At 39.4% G+C, this 20849-nt stretch overlaps 1 protein-coding gene across 1 annotated transcript; it reads right to left on the bottom strand.

Annotated features, from left to right (window-relative positions):
* Positions 1 to 4287: 4287 nt before the first annotated feature.
* On the bottom strand, positions 4288 to 19788 carry LOC131233948 (uncharacterized). The gene is made up of 2 exons (XM_058230841.1): positions 19131 to 19788; positions 4288 to 5820 (listed from the first exon to the last, which is right to left on the bottom strand). Exons 1-2 carry the CDS (start codon positions 19710 to 19712, stop codon positions 4576 to 4578), a joined length of 1827 nt encoding a protein of 608 aa, XP_058086824.1. The 5' UTR covers positions 19713 to 19788; the 3' UTR covers positions 4288 to 4575.
* Positions 19789 to 20849: the final 1061 nt, after the last annotated feature.

Here is a 20849-nt window from a genome sequence, read left to right as displayed (position 1 = left end):
ATTGACTGTGAAATGCATGCAAATGACCTTGAAGTGAAGGGAATTGACCATGAAATGCCTTGAAATGACTGTGAATCAACACATAATATTTTGGAATGACCGTGAAATGTCTCGAAATAACCGTGAATCAACACAGAATAGTTTGGGATGACCGTGAAATGCATGGGAATGATCATGAATTGAAGCGAATTGACTGTGAAATGCATGCAAATGACCGTGAAGTGAAGGGAATTGACCGTGAAATGCTTCGAAATGACTGTGAATCAACACGGAACAGTTTGGGATGACCGTGAAATGCATGGGAATGATCATGAATTGAAGCGAATTGACCGTGAAATGCATACAAATGACCGTGAAGTGAAGGGAATTGACTGTGAAATGCCTCAAAATGACCGTGAAATGCATGAGAATGATCATGAATTGAAGCGAATTGACCGTGAAATGCATGAGAATGATTATGAATTGAAGTGAATTGACCGTGAAATGCATGCAAATGACCGTGAAGTGAAGGGAATTGACCGTGAAATGCTTCGAAATGATCGTGAATCAACACGGAATAGTTTGGGATGACCGTGAAATGCATAAGAATGATCATGAATTGAAGTGAATTGACCGTGAAATGCATGCAAATGACCGTGAAGTGGAGGGAATTGATTGTGAAATGCCTTGAAATGACCGTGAATCAACACGGAATAGTTTGGGATGACTGTGAAATGCATGGGAATGATCATGAATTGAAGCGAATTGACCGTGAAATGCATGCAAATGATCGTGAAGTGAAGGGAATTGATCGTGAAATGCCTCGAAATGACCATGAATCAACACAGAATAGTTTGGGATGATCGTGAAATGCATGAGAATGATCATGAATTGAAGCAAATTGACCGTGAAATGCCTCGAAATAACCGTGAATCAACACGGAATAGTTTAGGATGACCGTGAAATGCATGGAAATGATCATGAATTGAAGTAAATTGACCGTGAATGCATGCAAATGATCATGAAGAGAAGGGAATTGACCGTGAAATGCCTCGAAATGACCGTGAATCAATACAAAATAGTTTGGGATGACTGTGAAATGCATGGGAATGATCATGAATTGAAGCGAATTGACCATGAAATGCATGCAAATGACCATGAAGTGAAGGGAGTTGACCGTGAAATGCATGGAAATGACCGTGAATCAAAACGGAATCACTAGGATTGACCGTGAAATGTATGGAATTGATCGCGAAGTAAATGAAATGATTGAAATTGACCCCGAACTGATTAAAGTTGACCACAAAGTGAATGAAATGGATTTTCGATCATAGATCTAATGGAATCTTGAAAAATAACCAGGTTGGTTGGCTAAAGTAGCTTCTCCTACCCCAAAATCATATAGGGTACGTCAAGTAACTAATTTTGGTTTAGGAGATATTCTTGTTAAATGAATAAAGAAATAAATGAAAAAAAAAGAGAAATTTTTTTTATATGCTTATATATACATATTTATATAAATATGTACTAGAGAAAATTGTAGGTTGAATAAATTTATCTATGTAAAAAAATAAAAAATAAAAAAGAAAAAAAGTCATAAACCGGCATAGACTACAGTTATGGCTATGGTTATAATCTGTAGCTATTTGTCATATCATCGAAAATTGCAGGATTTTTAAGGCAAACTCGCTGGACAATTCTGTACCTTTTTCAATTAATCGAAAGACCTTCGATACATATAAAAGGACACATTGAAGCGGCAAGGGTTACGGATATGGCTACAGTTATAATCCGTAGCTATAGAAAACACCGTAGCCATAACTTCCTAGCCTATTTATTTATTATTATTTTATTTTTTACTTTTGTAATCCCTACTGCTTTTTGTGGGTCCTATGATGAGGTATGTGTTATATTCAAACCGTCTATATATTGGACGAACTCGTATTAAGGCTTGAGACGAAAAATAAGACAGATCTAACTATCAAGTGGACCACACTGTAAAAGGCTGTGGAGGATTGAACGTCTACCAATGAAAACTTTTCAGGGTTAACAGAAGTTTTAGATCATTATGAAATTTTTTTTTCCCCTCTTCATCCAGGCTTTTGTGACCTTATGAATAGATTGGATGGAAAATAAATGTTATGGTGGGCCCTATAAAATTTTTAACGGTGAAAATCAATTTTCCCGTTGCTCTTTGTGGTGTGGTCCAGTTGATCTTTGGATATGGTTTTTTTTTTTTTGATAATGCTCCCAAATGATCTCGACTTATGGATGAACGTTGTGGATATAATAAATACGTAACTGTGGGGCCCATGTAACTTTGATATCTTTTGAACCGTTCGTACAACTCGGAGTTCGAGGAGTGTCAGCGCTCGTCTTCGAGCACCGCCGATCCGCTTGAAGGAACAAGTAGGGGGCATTTTCGACCTTTGGCAAGCCATCCGTACAGCTGAGGCGTATTTTCGCACAGGAAAATGAGGTGGGCTTAGTCTCCTAAATGGGCCATAAATGGGTCTTACAGTCGTAAATTACTCAAAAATGAGTGCAAGGTACGTTAGCACGGTTCGAGGAATGATCCTGATTAGCAGAAAATTGATACTGCGGTCAATTGATGGTTCATACTCATGCACGCGGCCCCTATACATGTGACATAAATTTGATAGGGTAAGCCCCCAGCTGTGGATCCGTGGGGCCTACCATGCTGTATATGTCTTATATCCACGCTGTCCAATCATTTCGTAAAATCATTTTAGTGTATGAGCCTAAAAATACAGCAGATCCAAATCCCAAGTAGACCATACCATAGCAAACCATGGTGATTGAATGCCCACCATTACAAACTTCTCAGGGGCCAACAGAATGTTTATTTACCATGGAACCTCCCCACCATTACAAACTTCTCAGGGGCCAACAGAATGTTTATTTACCATGGAACCTGTTGAGGTCCCATGGAACCTGTTAAGGTCACAAAGAATTAGACGAAAGGACCATACAAATATCAGCTTAATCCAAAACTTTTGTGGCCTCTAGGAAGTTTGTGATGATGGGCATTCAATCACCGCTGTTCCCTGTGTTGTTGTCCACATGAGATTGGATCTGCTGCATTTTTTGGGCGCATACTCTAAAATAATATGACGGACGCATACATCAAGGTGAGCCCCACAGTCAGGGATCCACCAAAGCGACATCCCCCCAAATTGTGGGCCCCGCTTGGGAAGTCGCACTGAACAAAGATACCAACCTGCTGTAGGCCTGGGCAAGTACAAAATTTTGAATGGAACAGCCGGAAAGGTTCAAAATCCCAGACTGATGGACGGTGATGATGTAAGCTAAAATTTTAGGAAATGGCCCATACAATGTTCCAACGAAATCATGGGATTCCAGTGATTACTAGTTAGAACTGAAAACCAATATTGTTGTATGCTGTGCAAACACACAGACCATCACATAATTCCTCTCACAAGGAGCTCAAGAAAAGGACGGGCACCGTGTCCTCAGACCCCGACCTTAGACGTGGGGCCCAACGGATTGGGGATTGAGATAGCTAATGAACTCCCTAAAATGGCCCAGAACCATCCTGCTTCCACATCTACCGTTGGCATCTAAGAGAAGAAAGACCAAAGCAATGGACGGCTACAGGTTTAAATCAAGAGAGGCAGTCCAAACCAGATCAATTATAAGACGGGCCCAGGATAGGGTTAGGTCAGGTCCGATCCACTCTCAAGGCGTTCCAGACCTGACCGATTTGCTAAACCAGGGGGTTGTGAATTGGACTGATATCAGTTTACATCCACCCAACCCATTTGCATCCCAGACGCATCGACTCTCTCGCACAATACTTGAACTGGAATGCTGAAAGCAGAACTGATCACCTACAATCAGGTGTACCTCTTTGGTGTTATACAGCGGAATCCTAGGACAACCCACCACCCTCAACCTTCGTAACATTTGAATATGTTTTAGGATACCGCGCAATTCTCCACTGATGATGTCTCATAGCATGCTTGCTGCTCAAGCGATGGGCCATGACGGTAGCTGGCTGGATATTCTAATAGGTCTCATGCTCCCAGATGTTTGTGCAAGTTGCGCACAGCATATATGGGCCACCCATCGCACCATGCATAGAGCAAACACTCAGTGAATGGACAGTAAATAAGCACCAACGTCCGTCCAGCTTCATTTGCAACCACCTAAAAAAGGCCAGAAACTGGCTGCAGAACAACCATACGGAAATTTTTCTTTTCCAAACCGCAACAACCAAACCCAATTGCTACTAACCTACAATTGCATTCACGCACAGCAAAAACAGCAGCTAAATGGCATGCTACTAAAAAGCAGATTTAGACAGACTTACTAATCCCATGCATTGTTAGTAAATAATCCAAACCAGGGAAAAAAAAAAAGGGCCCACCCTCATCCATCACACAAGGATGAATATAAGGGGTTACATCCTGAAATTTTAACATAGTATTGAATCTATGTTCTAACAAATTGAGGGGCAAAATGTACCTGCATGCCTTGGAACTCAAAACTAGGAATCATTTTCGGGGAAAGAAGTTGCTATGAACTGTCGATCATGAAAAGCACGTACCTGTTCTACTGCAGCTCCATACTGGGACCGTCCACTTGCTCACTTTTCAAATCAGGCTCTCGCAATTCAATGTCAAGGCCCGGCAGGACAGAATGTTCAGTGGAAGAAACTCCATATTCTGCAGCTGGTACTGATGAGCTGGCATTTGGATTGATTGCTTCAGATCCAGAAACGGCATTTTTTTGCCCCCCGGCCTCCACCATAACTGCATCTTGTCCTCCACACTCTGCTGTAGCAGCTTGATGGCCTTCAGTCGTTGTCATAACAGCTAGCTGCCCTGCAGGCTCTGAAGCCACCGGAGGGGGGCCACGCAGCACAGGAGCCGAGCCATGAGGAATGTAAAGGGCAACGCCCGTGGGTGGCACATAAGCAACAGGTTGGACTTGACTCCGCTTGATCCGAGAGGCATGCTTCTTACCGGCAAGATGACACTGGAACACTGCCATCGTGTCACATGTAACGTTGCACAAGGCACAGTGTACAGGAAGCTCCCTGGGAGCCTCTGGGCGGACCACTTCTGGCCTCATACGCCTCCCATCCTGAACAAACTTCGTCTTCCGCTTGATAGGAGTCTTCTTCTTAGAATTATCCCTCTTCCGCTTCTTTGCAGATGCTTCAGTCGATTCTGCTTTGGGAGCCTCAGATTGTTCAGCTGTCTGGATTTGCTGCTCTCCTTCTGCTTTATTTTCATCCACTGTATCTGCAACAGTCACATTTCCTGGGGCGGGGACCTTGTTTTCTTCAGCCACCTGCTGGATATTCTCTGGCTGCACTACAGTTTTTGGCTGAGATTCAGCTTCAATTGCAAGTTTCTTCTGATTCTCCAATTCTTCAAGCTTCTGCATGTTCTTCTTATGTCGCTTTCCAACTTTGTGTTTCTCGAAGATTTCCATGCTGTTGCAGTCAACTCTACAGAGCTCGCAAAAGATGACTGTGGGAGGAGGTCGGCGTGGTGGAGCCTGTGCCTGTGCTGGTGCAGGTGTGGGTACTGGCACTGTCGCTGGTGCTGGTTCGTAAACTGGTGCATGTTCTGGATATGGTGAAAGGACTTCTTGTGCATGTCCTGGATATGGTGGTGGGACTTCATGTGCGGACTGGGGGAATCGCCGCCCGCCACCCCTACCCCGACCTCTCCCACGAAAAGGGGGTGCACCACCATCATGTCTAGGGTGACGGTGGCCAAAATTACCTTTGCCACCCCTGAATGGCCCACCACCCCTTCTACCACCACCTCTATATGGTCCCGGGCCCTGCAGAAAAGCTCCAAAAGCATCTCCAAGAATTTAAATACTGATAAAATACTCTACAAAAAGTCGATTGAACAACAATACGAAACTCAGCAAAGATACATCCTGATCATGCTTGTGTTGAAAAAGTGTTTGCAGTTCCAGTTTTAGGCTCCAAATAGTGAGAAAACAATATAGCGACTGAAAATGTGAACGTAGGATGTGAATACCCCAATAAATACACAGAAGTATGTCACCCAAGACTTTTTACGTGATGATCAGGCTAAGATCGAGGCTGAAAATATCAGTTGGAACTCAAATTTCACCCATTTATCCTTTTTTTTTTTTTAATAATAATAATCAAGATAGAATCCCGACAAAAAAAAAAAAAAAGCTCAGGCAAAAACCAAATATCATACAAACCACTCTACCTCACATCACCTAGTGATGGTCCCAGTTTTCTGTCCAAGTCACGCCAGACAACCAGCTCCATTATCTTCTTTTCATACTTCCAATCAGTAAGCTATTGTAGAATAGCAAAATCTTGGCTAATTTACAATTGAAAGAGGACGGAATTTATGCGACTCAGTTGAGACATCTCGAACCACACGAGTCACAGTGTTCTACCCATTATTACATAACTTTTACATAGGTTAGAAATGCTTACAAAAGAATGTAGAGAATATTCTTACAGCCAATTGATAATATCTTTTTATTCTTCCAGGTTATATGGATTTCAATAATATTATTGTATAAATTTCACAAGTGACACATCAGCAAGAGTAACGAGCAACACAAGCAGGCATTTTCCACATTAACTAGCACCAAATAATGTGGACAAATCGTTTCCCAATATGGATGAACCAGTTGGGAAATCAGACCTGTTAAAAAAAATTGGCTATCCAATTTCTGGCTTGCTGATGGACGGTTTAACCACGGAACTCAACTATACCAATCAGATTATTAGGACAGTTCACCAGGTTTTGCATCTTAACCTAATGTGTAAGAAAAGAAAAAACAGTCACACAACCATTATCTATGACAAATTTTGAAAAGAAAATCACAGTAGCTCACCTGGATCACAGAGAAACAAATATCATGCTTTGTTTTATTCAAAATTTCTCTTCGCCTTGCTTATGTGTATAAAGAATAGAGGGAGGGATCACAAAGACGAATAAAGTGTTCGAGAATTATGCCTATGGCAGGGTATGAGAGAACATGTACAATTATGCCTTTAGACAGTTATAAAGAGAGGATTCTCAGGGCCAAACAAAGAAAGAAGCCTATGGCAGGGTATGAGAAGACGTGCAAAGTTAAAGAAAGGAATCTCAGGGGCAAACAATGAAAGCAGATGAGAGAGGGGAGAGTGAAAGTTTTCTTTTACATGGTTGTATGATTAGTGTTAGGGTACTTTTGAAATTGTGACAAGGTGAGAATTTGAGAATGAAACCAACTTTGATCTTTATAGCATATCCCTCTTCAGGCTTTCTCTTTCTTTTTTACTTGATAAATGTCGGAATATTGTTGGGTTAGCATGAAAAACAAAGGGATTTACCACTGCCCCATGCTTCACTTTATAAACGGCATGGATGCAAGCCATGGTCATTGTATGTATGTCATAAAGAGGTCTCACACACAACTCATTGGATGATAAAGTTGTCGCCCAACTAGCACAGGATTAGCAGTGTGTCATGCGTGAGTGACATGTAACCCATGTAGTAGGCCAACCTCAGAAAACTATGTATAGACACCGATCTGATCTAAAGCAGTGTGACAAATATCACCAAGATTTTGAAAATTCCACGATAATATTATGTGAAACACAATATCATTGCAAGATTTTCAAATCTCAGCAGCTTTTAAAGTGTAGTGTTTTTTATCGCAATATTAACTCGAAAAATTACAAAATTATTTAGGAATTTGTTCTATATACATATACATACATACATACATACATACATATATATATATATATATATATATATATATATATATATATATATATATATATATATATATATATATAAAATTCACAAAAAATAAATAAATAAATTCAGAATGAGATTTTCCCAATAATATCCCCGGAAAACCTCAAATTTTGAATTATCTCAAGAAAATATTCCGGGCAGCGAAACTGTGGACAACGAGATTTGTAATATGAAAATATGATCCAACGTACCCATGTGGCCAACCTCATGAGTGAATCAACCTAATTTTCGTGCTAGGTGATCTTCATGGTGCAGCCATCCATTTGTATAGGTTTGATTCCATTCACACATGCAACATTGCTAGCTAAAGTGCTGGTTGGAAAATAATTTTATCGTCCAACTAGCTGCGTGTGATACCTCTTTCATAAACAAAATGACAATTGAACTGCAATTTTGCTGCTATCCAGATTCCCAATAAACCCTAAAGGATACAGTTGCATTTGATTTGATTATCAAATGTAATCAACAAGTATTTGTTGTTGAAAGACAAATAGAAGTGTTGGTACAAGACATTGATATGAAGTGCAGAATTTGAATGCCTCAAAGTACTTAATGGGATTCAACCAATGTTAATGACTTAAAACAACATAAATGAACATATTATCAGAATCATCAACTGAGCCTTATATCAAGCAACTGGGGTCAGCTACAATAATCATGTTCCACCATTCCAAACCGTCCATTGGATCTGCACAGGCTCTAGGTCCAGTCCGTTTAAGTGTTGACAAAAGAAGAACTCAAAAAGGCATCATAAAGTGGGGTTGAGTGTCAATGAAAAGCTGGAGAGAAGTGTAATGTGTACAGCTGTACGGTTGGAGTTGAGAACCAAAAGTTCCAATGGAGTGTCCCTACATGCAATTGATTATCAACATCATGCATTGTCATGCTGGGCTCGCCGAAATGCAAATATTTTGCAAATATTGAAACTCTCCATTTTTTGGCGCTAACATAACAACCATCCAATATCCACCCTTCAAGAATGTTTTCTTCTGATTTTTACTATTAAAAGTTTTCTTTTAATGGTCCACATTCACCTCCACATACTGATGGTCAGAACCATCAATTTAATCCAAGTTTTTGTGGTGTACAACCATCTCAGCTGCTCAATATGTGGACCCCAATGGCATGACATGTGTTGTTGGTGTTGAGTGCCAACATATGTTAAACAAACTCAACAGAGTTTGTTTAACAAGGCTTGTTAAGTGTGAATCTTATGCATGTCCAGTTGCACCAAAGAAGTCGAAGAACGCTACGCATGTACAACTGCATGTATACCCATGGCCAATTATATGCCCGTGCATGTGCCAATATCACAAATACATGTTAAATCTGAGTAGTAATCAATGTGGGCCACACCATATAGATATTATGGCCAGAAATATAAATCAGTCCACTCATCAGGTGGACCACAGTGCACACAAAGGCATAGATAAAAGTTAACAGTTAACTGTTGGGTATCCAAGACCTGACTTTTAAATGGGTCTGATGTCCCAACCCGACCTGGCTCAATTTCTAAGACCAGGTAAAAAAATGGACCCACATCACAAAAAGGGTCAGGTCCTCCAGGTACCCACAGGTCTGGTACCCATCAACAGCCCCAGCCATCTAAGGTACAAATGATATTCTACAATTAGTACAAAGTACATCAAGTTTTCTATGATATTCTACAATTAGTACATAGTACATCAAGTTTTCTATTACTGGCAAACCTTCAAATTACCCAGTTCAAAACAATGAAGATCGCAGAATAAAGTGAAGTCAACCTTTGGCAGATTTTTCTTTCCCAATCCAAAACATAAGTCCGCACAATTCACAAACTGATGAGGCAGAGGGAACCCAATATGCAGACGAGATGAAAATTTTCTGCAAAAATCAACTCCTTCGCAGATTGGCTAAGAAATACATGCAAGACAGCTTGACCTATTCATAGTTTGGTCAAGCAATTCCATCATTACAATTTGTGCATTTCGCAGATCCCTAATTTACAGATTGGAGGATGTCCAAACAGCTCCTTAAGGATCTATTTAGATGTACCCAAAAGGCAAAATGAGATGGACTTAGTGGGTTGTCAAATTTTTAAATGGATTGACTTTAGCTATTAGCTGCATTCAGCCCATTTAAAATTTTCATTTGAGGCAGAAGTGGCAGGCAGAACAAGTGGGCATGACATTCAGCCCACTTTTTTTTTTTGGTTCAACAAACCCCATAATTTTAGGAGGAGAACAAGTATGAATAACCCAAATCATAAATTTGGGGTACATCCAAACAGGTCCTGAACTTGACTCTGGAAATCATACTTTAAATTTCCAAAAGTTGACATGGAAAAACTCGCCATCATTATGAAACTTCAGTAGATCATCGGCTCATCCAATTTCTTCTATAAGTTGGGAGTTCAGGACTTGGTACTCAAGCCTGCAAGCTGAATCATCTCGCCTGAGTTTCAAGTCAATCAGTGAGTTCTTGAACATTGCAGAAGTCAGAAGTTATCTCTGTCCATTTTACCATTCCAATGGTTTCCCAGGAAACTCCAGGTGCAAAAATGAAGACCCTGTCATCACATATTTGAAAGGCATGAAAGGCCAGAGGGGGGCTCCAGTTGCCCTTGTGTCTAGAATCCCTCCAAACCATTGGAACTACTTCTTTCATCTAAAAGAATAATTAGGGGATTCCTGAATCCTCTGAAACCACAAAAATCATTGAGAACGATCTCTAATGATTTCTGAGGCAATGAAGGCTCTAACCGATAGTAGATGCCCCCGTAATAGAGTATTGAAGGGAAGAAAAAGATATCACATACCTATTTTGACGGAGAACGCAACAGCATAGCGAGAATCCAACATGACGAGGAATCCAGGGATGGTAAGACCAAGGCTCCCAAATCAACTTCCCTAATGGAAAAATGGCATACTTCAGCATCCTCGATGCCTAAAAGGCATTTCATTCATGAGTCTCATGGAAGGATTGGTTAAGTATTAGAAAGATTCATATTCTCGATGTCAACACTGACAACTCCCTCCAAAATTTGGATTCTCCACGTCAACATGCCAGCAAAGAATTCATTTTAGGCAACAGATGCACAATCCTTCGAATGCCCGTTATATGCGTTGTGCTGCCTGAACCCATGCTTGTACCAATGAACTGATGTTGACACGCAACACTTCCAGAAGGAAGAATCCACGGAACAAACTGAGGAGGTTCTACACACTTCTGTTCATCGCTATAAAATTGTGAAGTTGTAATAGGACATGATAAATTAGCAAGGAGAATCATAATTTGGAAGCTCACCAGGTTGACTCAAGACACACCCATCACAAATTGGGATCGTCGTCTAACCAGGTATTGAGCATGACTCTCACTGATTCAGTATGGCTTGGATGAACTCTTGTTAGAATGGACATGGGTAACTCAAACAAGTTGCTAAGCAAAGAACATATGTTAGCAACATTTTTGTCATTCATTCCAATATTATTACCATCCAAACACTTCATCAAAACCATCAATCAATACCGTTACCCTCATTTTCACAAGGGTATCAGCCATATCTTAGACATAACAGGTATGTTTCCAGATTGACGAGTTGCTCATATACTCCAGATCAAACTTTCGAAACTCTGCTGGACACCCAGAACTTAGTTTTTCAATGACATTGCCAAGTCAATGAAGAACTCACAGAGACACAATAGTATTTTTCTTTTTGATTTTCAAATTTTCTCATGATTTCTCATTGACTCATTCAGCACAGCCAAATGAATGAAGAGCTCAACCAAATTAACCCGTCCACGATTCTAAGAAAGTTCTGAGCTGAGTCCTCTAATAGAAGGGGCAAATTGAATTGAGTTGAGTTAACAAGTTACAGATCTCCCAATAATCTATTAATGTCATAAAACTGATATTCTTAGGGTGGGTTTGGATGGACATCAAAACAATATCCCACAACAGCACAGGGGATACAGTAATGGGTAGTGCTATATCCAAGTTTTGGGGAAGGAAAGGAAGAGAGCTATTTTAAGCTGACACGATGAGATTCCACCAGGCATCTTTATCCACAATACTTCTAACAACGCTAGAAGTGAGGCGACCATGTTCGTCTCAATATCTCACAGAAACCCATCAAGCAGGATGTTGCATCCAAACACACCCTTATGTACAATGCAATAGAACTTATAATTATAATTTATAAAATATTTATAAATAAATAAATAAATAACTTAATAATAGAGTCATAGACATCAAAATATTTAACAATATCCATGACATACATAGTGTGAACATTCAATTATATCTTGTGAATGTTAACAATGTGATATGTTATTTGTTTAGATCGTAAGCTAACAATACAACTTAAAATTTATGTGACATGTTATTTGTTTAGATCTTAAGCTAACAATACAACTTAAAATTTATGTGATATGTTATTTGTTTAGATCGTAAGCTAACAATATAACTTTAAATTTATGTGATTGATAAGTAATTGATGCAAGAGTGTTTCCCCAACCTATATTTGCATGCAGACACTGTAAGATCCAGATCATCCATCTGGTAGGCCTAACTGTGAATAGACTATGGCCCAAAATCACACTAATCAACAAACCATGCCATCTGATTGGAGGACTTATTTTGCCACAAAATCTGGACCAATCTGTGTTTTTACTGTCCATTTTTAGGCTCCTTATCAAGTTCAGAGTGGTAAGTTTTCGGTAGAGGCCCAAACCCATGGCAGGGCCCATCAGATGAAGATTCTGGACTTCATACATGTGTACAACCTGTATAGTTTAGATAGGGAGAATCAACCTTTTGAGTCCCTCATTGGCACCATTTATATTGATTCTCTAACTTCTCTACATATTTCGTGAACTATTACACATTTCATTATTTTTCATCATAAATCCTACCTAGTTAAAATCTAAGAAACTCGATGGTATCACCTGGTCAACTCACCCAACTCAAAACTTTTGGGACAAGATATATAGGTTTGATTTCCAAGACTGCAAACAATGAAGGGAATCTCTTAACAGTACACCTTAGGAGACTTTCCCAACTGCCAATAATAACAAAAAAGGAATACATAAGAGTTGTTATGTGCATCAAAATGTCCTGAACACTTCATGCATAGTAAAAGATATGAATTACACAGTGGTAAGTACTTGTTGGAAGAATATAGATTGTCCATTACATTCTCATATGGCGATCTTATGTTTCCCAACTTTCCCCCATTATTCTCATGTTATACTCCATTGTTCTACAACAATTCCTTTTCAACGAAAATGGAGAAACTTTTTGAAGAACCAACAATAAACCAATCAAACATCATTGGTGCTTCCATCTCCATCCGTCGGATTAGGATTCTGGGTAGCAACAAGTGGCTAGGTGATTTAGGCCCATCAAGAACAATACGTGGCCATTGCCGTAACCCAAGAAAGTCTCATAGAGTTTGCTTAACATATTTCATAGGACAAGCACCCTTCCAAACAAAAAATGTCTTTCTAAATGTATATGGGTTTGTATGCATGTATACCTATACATATACACACATGCAAAGGTTGCTCAGAAATGAGGAGAGAAGGTTAATGGGGACGCAATTGAAATTCTGGGGTAGACCACACCTCCAACTATAGAGCACGGTAGATGCTAAAACTGCTGGGGAGGGCACAGTCTAGAGCCCAAAGAATAAGAGCAGTGCACATGACTAGATATATAAAAGAACAAATTAAAACAATTGACTGTAGCCAAACCGAGAATGCTAATGTCACATGAACATTAAAAAACTACCATAGGCAAAGAATATTATCCTTTGAATTAGTTTAGCACTCTGACAAGGAAAACCAACTAAGAGGGAGAGATCAACCACAAATTGAAAAAAGAAACACTTCCTTAAGCCCCATAACATAAATTGAAAGAAATCATCACATGGGAGAATGATGCCGAATTGACTTTGACTTGATATCGGTGGAAGTATGGAGGAGCTAATAAAAGCATAATCAACATTCACATATCATCCCATTCAAGAAATTAATTGCCAACCTAAGTGTAATTACAGTGGGAACATGTTTTCCCTTTGACCCCAAAAGGCATTGGGCTCACAACCAACGGTCAAATCTCGACATCCTTAGTAGCAGCCAAAGTTTTGAACAACGGTATTGATTTGGTGTATTGAACCCGTATCGGCCAAAATTGTTTTTCTTTTCTTTTCTTTTCTTTTTTTCTTTTTTGAGAGGCAGACCAAAATTGTTTCTTTTCCCCTTCTTTTTTTTTTATCAGAAAAAATTGGGAAAAAAATGTAGAACACCAGAATCTTTGTTCTTTAATGTTTTAACATGCATTCAATGGTGCATCAGACCATTTATAAGAATGTTGTCTGCTAGTTTGACTTACTGAAAGTCAATCAAAGAGGACCTACTCAAACACATATAAAGCATGCTTTGATATATTATGGCCCATGACATTGAAATACAACAGAAAGAACATGAAGAAAGAAATATATATGTATATATGTATGTGTATATACTTTTCACCTTTTTCTATTTTTCTCTCAAAATGGTTGATTTCACTTCAATCTATCAAATATCACTCAAATCTTGTGTTTTGATCCAAAATAAGCCTAGATCCAGTGTAAATTTAGTTTTTAAGCTTCCTCCATGGTTGATTGAAGAAACAACTACAAAAACTAAAGTTGGAAAATTTTGAAATGGCTCCTTTATGGCTATATCAGCCCTGTATCAGTGTCAATGTAGGGTGTATCAGCCTGTATCAACTGATTTCACTTCAGCCCTGTATGTGTATATACTTTTCACCTTTTTCTATTTTTCTCTCAAAATGGTTGATTTCACTTCAATCTATCAAATATCACTCAAATCTTGTGTTTTGATCCAAAATAAGCCTAGATCCAGTATAAATTTAGTTTTTAAGCTTCCTCCATGGTTGATTGAAGAAACAACTACAAAAACTAAAGTTGGAAAATTTTGAAATGGCTCCTTTATGGCTGTATCAGCCCTGTATCAGTGTCAATGTGGGGTGTATCAGCCTGTATCAACTGATATGGGCTGATCCGGCCCTTTTTCTCGATTGGTCTGGCACAACCCTCTATCACGTAACAGGGTGGCTTATGATATGGCCGAAACCAATTTTCAAAACCACGAGCAACTTACCTATGAAAAGGGGAAATGAAGTCAAGCAGCTGCACGTCAACGATTTAGAACACAAACACTAAAACCTTAAAACCTGGTCAGTTATAGAGATAACTACTTAGTAATTTTTTTTTATTTTTTTTAAAGGTACTGAATCTGACTGACCTTGAACTTACAACTTCTACTTGGAAACCAAACACCCTACCCACTAGGCTAACAACAGATTAGTTGTTAAATTGCCTCTTTTTTTAATTATTAGAAAGAGGCAGATTTTGGGCCAAAACAGTCCAAGAGGGCCCGACCTAGTAGGACCAGTGGTCAAACCAAGCCAACCACAAGAATGGGTAGAGTACTGGTTTTACGATTAATGCAAGTAGTTAGAATCTACTCAATAGATTGATGCATGTAGTTGAAATCTACTCAATACAACCACAGAAGCATATAGCAATGTTAAACAATTGTCTTTCTTTTAACTAGGAAAGCAATGCCAAAAAGGTGCCATGGTGAATAAATAGTAATAACCATAAGGCGTGGTCCATCGTACTCAAATCTTACTAAGAATGGTATAATATAATCCTGGTTAAATCATGCACAGAACTTCATGACTAAATATTCAATGGCAATAGAGTCTTTTAAGAGTTTTGTAGAAGTACAATTTAAAAATCAAATATGACCAAGCACCTCCAAAAGGCTACAGCAGATAAGCTCATTCATGAGTAGCAATCATGCCAACTTTAGAGGCCATTAAAGGGCTCCTTGGCCAGTGGTTCACACAAAGCTTACAACAATGAGTTTGATTTTTTTGTGAACTGCAAAGGGAATACTTCACAAAGCAACTTATAGCTTCTCAGCATTGGGGGAAAAAAATACAATACAACTATAACACACTTTGAAAAAAAAAAAGAAGGTACAACTACCATCATTAACAAGGGAAGGAACATCAAAAGGCAATTTGACAAAGAATGATAGCTAAAACTTGAAAACAATCAGAAGAAATTTCCATTGGCACCTTATCAACATTGTCCCTAGCAAATTGATGTTAGCTTTACAGATCCTATTCTTCAAATCACTTCTACTATATATAACAGGAAGAGCAAATGGACATTTTTTTCCCATGCAATTAGTTTTTAGGAGAATCATGGCCATCAACATTCTACAGGGCATTAAATGAGATTTTCAATATGGTCGGGGTTACTTGCAAAATTTTGAAAATCTGCAAGCTTATAAATGGACAGTTGGGATTTTAACCGCATCAATGTACAGAATGGATTTTACATGCTCCTCCCGCCCTCATATGTTGTCCACAAGTAGCCCACTTCCACCTCCCTTTGCATTCGCACATAGCCCCCATGACAATCCTACCAGGGAGTCATCCAACAAAGGCTATGTGGGGTGGGGCCCACTGTGATGACTTTGTAAATTCATTCGTACATTTGTTATGCCACCTCATGTTAGGATGTCAGCCCAAACAAAAGATAGATCTACAACTCATGTGGGGCACGGAACCTAAAAAAAGTGTGGATGGGATGCCCACAATTGGCACCTTCTCGTTTATATGCATATAGCATCACCTGGTGTTTTTAATAGTGAATAGAGTGTAGCATAGTGTTCACCCCACCGAAGCATAAGGCTTAAGCTACATAGCTTGTAACATAAGCTACACGCTACTTTTATATTTCAAATCAAGGTTGTGCTTCGTTGTACAAATATCATGAAATTTCATGATATTTTACACAAAAATTAATCTGATTAATAATGAAATATAACGGCACTTGGTGCAACAAGATGCGGCCTAAAATAATAGGAAAAAAGGCAAATATTAAGTATAAAGGTAAAGAAAGAGCAATTTAATTGATTTAATACTATTACTTATATTATTTTACTAAAAGTAATGAAAAGATTAATTAATTTTTACTAAAAATGAATATGTATAACAATAATTAATTTTAATATTTTCGTGAAAAATAGCTTGTAATGTAAGCTAAGTAGTGCGTACCATAGGCTATGTAATGCGTAGCATATGAAAATTTAGCATGTAGCATAGGCTACACGTAACTTACACTATTTTCACGAGCTACGTGGCATCAAGGCAAAGCTACATGCTACATAGAGAAGCTATTTAAACACTGCCACCACCATTTCCCTTCATTTCTCTCCTTTTTCTATCACTTAAAATTCTCTCTCCAATCCTCACTCAATGCGTGTTGCACGTGCCACTTCCTCTAGTATTTGAAACAGGAATTGTCATGATAAATTTTTTCCTATTCCTAACAATGGAACAAATAAGTCCCCAAAATGATAAATATTCTTTATAAATTAAACAAAACCTCAAAATGCACTCTGCATCAGCTTTTCAAACCTTCTAGGTGACAATTCAAACATACCTTGCAAACATTATACCAGTCACCTGGATTCTACATGTATCAAACTATCACATGCACTTTGCGGTGACGAAGAATGTCACTACGAAACCACATTGGTACACAAGTAGCTGTTCACCTACACTACTCTGCACGTATTGACCACCTCAGGTAGGATGTTTAGGGAATTTAGATTCCTAAAAAAGAATTCTTGGTTTCCATATTGATAATTGAGAGATGGAAATCTCGCATCTTCAATTCGCAGATGACACTCATCTATTGTGTGAGGCGTCGTTGGAGCAGATTGGCAACTTGAAAGGCATGCTAAGATAAGATGCATTGAAGGTGTTCTATCTTTATGTTTTCTTTGCTGCTTTGACCTTTGTCTAGCAGCTTTTTAATAAATGAATTCATTGCTCTTCAAAAAAAAAAAATATTTAAGAAAGATGCATTGAAGCCAAGGTGTTCCAAAACGGTAATAGTGGCTGTAACGGCCACCGCTATTACCGTTATGATATAGGCCGTAACGGCCGTTTTTTAGTTTTTGAAAAAAAAATTTGTTACTGGACAGTTGCAGGGCCGTTATAGGGCCATTTTTCTATAACGGTCATTACGGCCGTTTCGACCCCATAACGCATAACGGTTATGTCCATTACCGTTATGTAACGGCCGTTACGGCCGTAATATAACCGATTTTGAATACCTTGATTGAAGCAATCTTGGGTCTTTGGGTGAATTTTTAAAATCGTGCAATGGCAAGGGTAGCCATAGAGGAAGATAGAGCAAGGCTCATGGCGAGAAGGTTGGGATGCAAGCATATGGAACTCCTGTGCACATATTGGATCTTCTGCGAGGAATAGATTAAGGGGTTCCCTAGTGTGGAATGAAATCAGTAAGTTGGGTGTGTTAAGAGGGGCAAATTAGGGCATCTTGAATTTGGTGTATAAGTAGTTGGCAAAGGGAGTTCTCTCTTCTTCTTCAATCTAGGGTGACATGGTCTTTCAACACCTCAACTGGAAATATAGTGGTAGAATTAGTTGGTGGTCCATTAAAAGGATGTAAGGATCTTCTTTGAAAGCTGTGTCTGTTCGTGATATTATGAGGTGTGAGTACATTTTTTTTTAAATACCATTTCGATCGCGGATACAGTGAGAAGGATTCTCCACCTCATTCTTAGTTGGGCGTGTGCAATACAAGAATTTGAGGGCCACTCAAAGGCAGAGCTCTTAAGCAATTGATAGGTTTTTCAACAGAATATCATGTCTATCTGTCAGTTTTATGTAATCCAGGATTTTATAATTTTCCTTCTATTCGGATTAGGCCTAACTCCTGAGCAGTGTTTTCAGTAGTGCTCATAGCGTAGTGTACGCTACACAGCCGTCGATGAAACATTCATTGATGTAGTGATTGGAACATAACTGGGATGAATCATCCATCCTCGAACATTATCAATGATTGATGATCAATGCCGTGGATGGGAGGAGACACAATGAAGTTGGAACCTCTTAGTTAACGTCATCAATCAAGCTCATCAACATCAAGCAACAATTCATTAAAAACTACGTAAAAATAGAACCAATTTTAAAGAAAGATCAGAATAATGAGAAGTTCAAATTCTTGACCAATGAGAAACCCGAAAAAGCCATCACTAATCAATCCAATCATTCCAGAAATTAATAAAATTGAGAGAAAGAGGATCAGAAGTGGGGGCAAAGATGACCAACATCCAACAAACTTTCAGAAAAAATCAAGATCTAACTAAAATCAATGAAATAAGGGCGGAACATAGATCGATGACATCAATAATCTAATGAGAAAATCAGGACAAAAGGGTATATTCAAAGGACCGAATTAGCCCTTACCGCAGGAGGATGAACAGGAGCACCTCCATGCTGGGGGGGATTCTGCTGCGGGGCCACCTGCCCGGCCCCACCGTTGTTCCACTGCTGCTCCGCAACCGCCCGCTCCGCAGCGTCCATAGTTCCCGCAAACTGCGTCAGCTGAGACAGCGCAGCCACCGCCGCGGCTGCCGCGGGATTGAGCCCCGAACTGGCACTGTACGAGCCCTGCTGGTCCTGCGGATAGTACTGCTGCGCTCCCGCTGCGGAGAGATCTTGAGGCTGAGAGCTAGAATCCGTCTGTTGGTAGGCATTGGAGGCGGCAGCCGCAGCGGTTGCGGCAGAGTTTCCATAATCGGGGTAGTAAGGGTAGGGCTGTTGGTGTTGGTGATGGGCAGTGGAGTTCTGGTATTGTTGAGGATAGGGATAATACGCTTGGCTGGTTGGGTCGTACGCTTGTACCTGGGACGGATCGTAGGCTTGGGTGGCTTGTTGTTGCTGTTGTTGTGGTTGTTGCTGTTGTTGCTGCTGCTGCTGCTGTAGGTGTTGCTGGTATTGGGCAAGGAGCTGTTGTTGGGCTTCTGTAAGGGAAGCTGCGTAATCCATGTTGAGAGAGATAGAGAGAGAGGGGGCGAAGCTAGGGTTCGGGTAGGTTTTTCTTCTTTTTTGTTTTTGCGTGGGGAGCGCGTGTGGGTTTTTTCTTATACACGCGGAGTTTTATTTTACGCGACCCGATTTTCTGCATAGTGTACGCGGGTTTTTAGTTCAGGCAAGTGATACCATGGTTCCGCAATCCAGACCATTAATGTTCCAAAGATCTTCCAGATTGGAAGATGATAGTGAACGATCTTGTAACATTTTTCAGTTGAATGTGGACATTTGTTATTTCTATCTTTAGACCACAAATCAAGAGGCTGAGATTGTTCTGATGGGCAGATTCGTGGGGAAAGCTGTCCGATTCCTATAGCACATTAGTAGGCATTGGTTGGCTGACACCGAGGCCGCTCCATTTTTACAACTCATTTTAAAACAAGGTCTATAAATTAAAGCACATCTAAAGCCGTCCTTGAGGGGGTGTTTGGCTATTGGTATTGGGAAGGATCGGGTGGGATGGGATTTAAAAAATGTAAATATTATATATAAAAAGAATTCTCCCCTGTTACCGTGAGATAAGCTTAATTCAATGATATGTTTTTTAATAAGTTAGTACATTGAATTGATATACTCATCATAATTTGAAATTATTGAGAATAACATGTGTTATATTCAAATCGTTCATTTGTTTTGTAATCTCATTTTATGGCATGGGCCTAAAAGTGAGGCAGATCTAAAACTTACGTGGCTTCAAAGAAGTTTTCAACGATAGGCATTCAATCTCCGCTACTTTTTATGGTGGGTCTTCTACCTGATTTTTTGGCCCACACTCTAAAATGACCTTGAAAAAGGGATGGACGGTGTGGATATAGCCCACACATCAGGGTGACACCTACTCAACTTGCTAACATTGAGTGGAATTGGCATGGGACCCATGCAATTTCATCTAATCTAATTCCAAGCTTTTCCAAGCTTTTCCATTCTTCCCAAACATTGAGTGGAACTGGCATGGACTAACTACAATTCCATCCCACCTAATCCCATCTAATACCAAGCACCAAATGCCCATTGATGGACTTCCTTGAGCCTGTTTATTTTCCATCCAACCTATTTATATGGTCACACATACTTAGATAAATGGAAAATGCA

Source organism: Magnolia sinica, chromosome 18, assembly GCF_029962835.1.
Source record: "Magnolia sinica isolate HGM2019 chromosome 18, MsV1, whole genome shotgun sequence".
Lineage (NCBI taxonomy): Eukaryota > Viridiplantae > Streptophyta > Magnoliopsida > Magnoliales > Magnoliaceae > Magnolia > Magnolia sinica.
The sequence above is the reverse complement of the archived record's forward strand: the minus strand, read 5'-3'. Positions and strand labels throughout refer to the sequence as shown.

What these genes read in the sequence shown, in the direction of transcription:
- LOC131233948 (XM_058230841.1), bottom strand. Translation starts at nt 19,712, where the DNA reads ATGGATTACGCAGCTTCCCTTACAGAAGCCCAACAACAGCTCCTTGCC. An exon ending in CTCCTGTTCATCCTCCTGCG is followed by an intron (nt 5,821 to 19,130) that starts GTAAGGGCTAAT and finishes GCTTTTCTGCAG; the next exon opens with GGCCCGGGACCATATAGAGG.